A 3,439-nucleotide genomic window follows, 5' to 3' on the forward strand; every position below is an offset into this window, starting at 1 on the left:
AAATACAAATAAATAAATAAACATGAACAAATAATTTTTCGAAATGTTCTACAAATAAAGATGATGATGATGGTGAAGGTCATATCGGCCACTCTGTCACTTTGAAGTGAAACATGCTTTGACAGAAATGAGCCACATGATGCCTTTCTTCGTCCTGTTTTCGTCGCGCACCGGCCCGACAGCGTCCCCCTCCGTCCTATTCGTATAAGTTGCCACGGTCACTGGAAAAGAGAGAGAGACAAGGCTTTAGTCTCACATTATCCACAGTTACTCAAATCTCAAGCTCTGCCCTCCGTTCTCCATCCTCCAATCGCAAACTGTCGCCTCCCTTGTCCGAGGTTGTGATTGGAGGATCAAGGGAAAAAGGGTTTGAGGTCAATTCTCCCATAAGTAAAGTACCACCAGCCAACCCCGGAGTACTCACACAACACCAGCAGTGCGCTGGGCGTTGTCTTGCATGAAACAAAAAACGACAGGCAGGATTTAATGGGCTATAAAACAAGGAGAGAACCATGATGTAGAACCACTTAACTGGCTACACAACAAGAAGTAAACCTTGATATACAAGTTACAACCACTTAACTGGCTACACAACAAGAAGTGAACCTTGATGTACAACCACTTAACTGGCTACACAACAAGAAGTAAACCTTGATATACAAGTTACAACCACTTAACTGGCTTCACAACAAGAAGTGAACCTTGATGTACAACCATTTAACTGGCTACACAACAAGAAGTGAACCGTGATGTACAACCATTTAACTGGCTACTGCCAAAGTCCTACTTACTGTACCATGATTCTGTGTAAAGAAATACAGTATAAATATTATTATTCCCCCCCCCCCATTTTTTTTACACTAATTTACTGTGTAATTATAACTACTATATAATCCTCCATTTTGGGTATCTGTACAACAGTTCTGAAGGAATAATAATTCCTCCTTGGAGTGGACTAACAAGGAGGCAGCAGTGTGACAAACGTGTCAATCGTGATCTGTGATCAATCACATATACGTAACATCCTAACAAAACAAAACAGTAAAATGATTGTACAAAGTTGTTACAACAGGAATCCCCCCCCCCCCCCCCCCCCTAGCAGGCTACTCTGTGTTCTCTCAATGATGGTAGAAGCTTATACAGTTGCCTATATAGACCTTTTATCAGTGGAATTCTGTCACTCAGGGAACAGCCCGGGCCCAAGTGTATGTCACAAACAATGCAAGTCGGAAATAAACTTGGGCCCATTTGGGATGCTTACGTTGTCGAGTTCGAAAAGGTCTATAGATTGAGTATAGAATCATAAATCATAAATATACAGGGGACAATTAAAATAAATAAAAATAAATAAGCGAAGGGGCGGAAATCTGATGAAATCTGCAATGTCATGTTTGTTGAGGTATCATGAAAGGCTTAAATCAATGGGTTTACAGGTTAAAGGTATGAACGGTAATGCAAGGGGTGGGATGTTAGGTACTGTAAGTTGATCCCCTGTAAGTTGATCCCCTGTAAGAGGAAGCTATTGAGTCGATGCCATCTAATGGATCTAATGTATGAATGCAGTGTACATATTGGAGAAGAGATACGCTATACTACAGAAGCACATTGGAATCAATACTTTGAGGAGTCTGAAAAGGCTAGTACTACCGAAGGGCTACAGTAGAAGGGGTACTACTAAACGTGCAGGCGCTCTTCTAAAATAGAGAACTAGCTACAAACGTGAGCTCCGCTGTGCCGACCCCATCCTCTGGTCTCCTCTCTTCCTCTGTGATCTTACCGTCGAACCGTGACGGTGACCGACGGCCTAAATTCGGATCTGGTCACCTTCATTCAACCTGGTGATCGCAAAATGAAACCGTTAAGGTTAAGCGGTGAACTATAACCGAGAGAGTGGTTGTCTCTCTCTCTCTCTCTCTCTAATTAGCCTTTTACTGGACCGCCGTGGCAATGGCAACATCTATGTGTGTCGTGTGTGTTGTGTGTGTGTGTGTGTGTGTGTGTGTGTGTGTGTGTGTGTGTGTGTGTGTTTGTGTGTATTATGAGACTAGTTCAGCTTAGTGCAGATGTATTGGAGGAGCTGTCTCTCTCTCTCTCTCTCTCTCTCTCACTCTCTCTCTCTCTCTCTCTCTCTCTCTCTCTGTGTGTGTGAGACTATTCCTCAAAGGCACAAAGTACTACAGACCCACATTCTTCTGTGTGTCGGTATTCTGTCTAGGATGCTTTACTGAAATACTGACAGACTGACAGACAGAGCGGGGGAAATGGGAGGGTCAAAGAAACAGTGTAAAATTATTATTATAAAGAATGAATGAAAAAGAATAAACAAAGATGAGGATGCGAGAATAGAGGAGAGGTGATTGGATTAGAGGCTGAGTGACAGGCAGGAACGGCAGAGGTGATTGGCACAGATCGGCGGTACTCACGCCCCCTCGTCTCTCAGCAGAGACAGGAACTTGGACACTCTATACTCCGCTTCCATCTGGAGGAGAGAGAAGGAGATGGCAGAGAGAGAGAGAGAGAGTTAACTACAGTAGCACACCCAAGTAACAGACACTACACGCTTATGTAACCCGTGCTAATCTTCTTGCAACAGATCCAGATTAGGCTTTATGTGTGAGTGCTACATGATGTCACTGCTTTGAGTACAATAGATTGAAATTGATAGGACTGCTGTTCCCATTCGACGGTCTACACTACATTCTCAAATGGTCATTTGGCCGCTAATCCTTAACGGTGCACCAAGTTCGATTTTCATGAGGACCGCGTAGACTCGACCGCATACGATTATCTTTTTTTTAATTATCTTTTTCCCCCTTCTTTTTCCGTTCTTCTCCCATCCCAATGTTAGTCGTTATGCCAATTCCCAATCCCCTTCCTGGTCGTTGCGCACTCTACCCCCTACCATCGGTCCGGGAGGGCGGACGACACATGTGTACCCAGCCCACTGCTTCTTTTCACCTGGCAGCGCTGACTCTCACTGGGAGAGTGTAACGTGTGGAAGGTCACACTACCTCTCCTAGATCCTTCCCTTGCTGTGCAGGCGCCCCGACCGAACTGTAGGAGTCGCTGCTTACAACGACCAAGACCCACCCTCGCCGGGTTTCCCACCCTCTAACACACAATTGTGGATGGGAATATAAAAAAAACAACAACACAAAGGCCGTTTTAAGTGCTCGCGTGTGCGTCCTCGTACCTGGAGCGACATCTCAATGAGCATCAGGAGCTTCTTGATGCCAATCCAGACTCTCTTCCCTTTCAGCTGGTGTGCGACGCTGGCTCGCTCCTTGTCCGTGAAGCTCCCCAGTAGCTAGACGCCCGACAGAGACATCACAGATGGAGGGGTCCCACATATCAATATATATACACATACAAAAATATACACACACACACATACGCACGCGCACATATATACACATACACACACACATACGCATGCGCA

The 3,439-nt window shown here is 44.9% G+C and overlaps 1 protein-coding gene across 1 annotated transcript in view; it reads right to left on the minus strand.

Annotated features, from left to right (window-relative positions):
• Positions 1 to 2,419: 2,419 nt before the first annotated feature.
• LOC311239749 (vesicle-fusing ATPase) overlaps positions 2,420 to 3,439 on the minus strand; it is a gene marked incomplete at both ends in the record, with an annotated part of 54,297 nt that continues 53,277 nt past the window's right edge. The window contains 2 exons of the mRNA XM_084328165.1: positions 2,420 to 2,479; positions 3,194 to 3,307. Coding sequence (XP_084184291.1) covers positions 2,420 to 2,479; positions 3,194 to 3,307 — 174 coding nt within the window. The remainder of the gene's footprint in view (positions 2,480 to 3,193; positions 3,308 to 3,439) is intronic.

This window comes from Notolepis coatsorum (genome assembly GCF_963971535.1).
Source record: "Notolepis coatsorum genome assembly, chromosome: 14".
In the NCBI taxonomy this organism is placed as follows: domain Eukaryota; kingdom Metazoa; phylum Chordata; class Actinopteri; order Aulopiformes; family Paralepididae; genus Notolepis; species Notolepis coatsorum.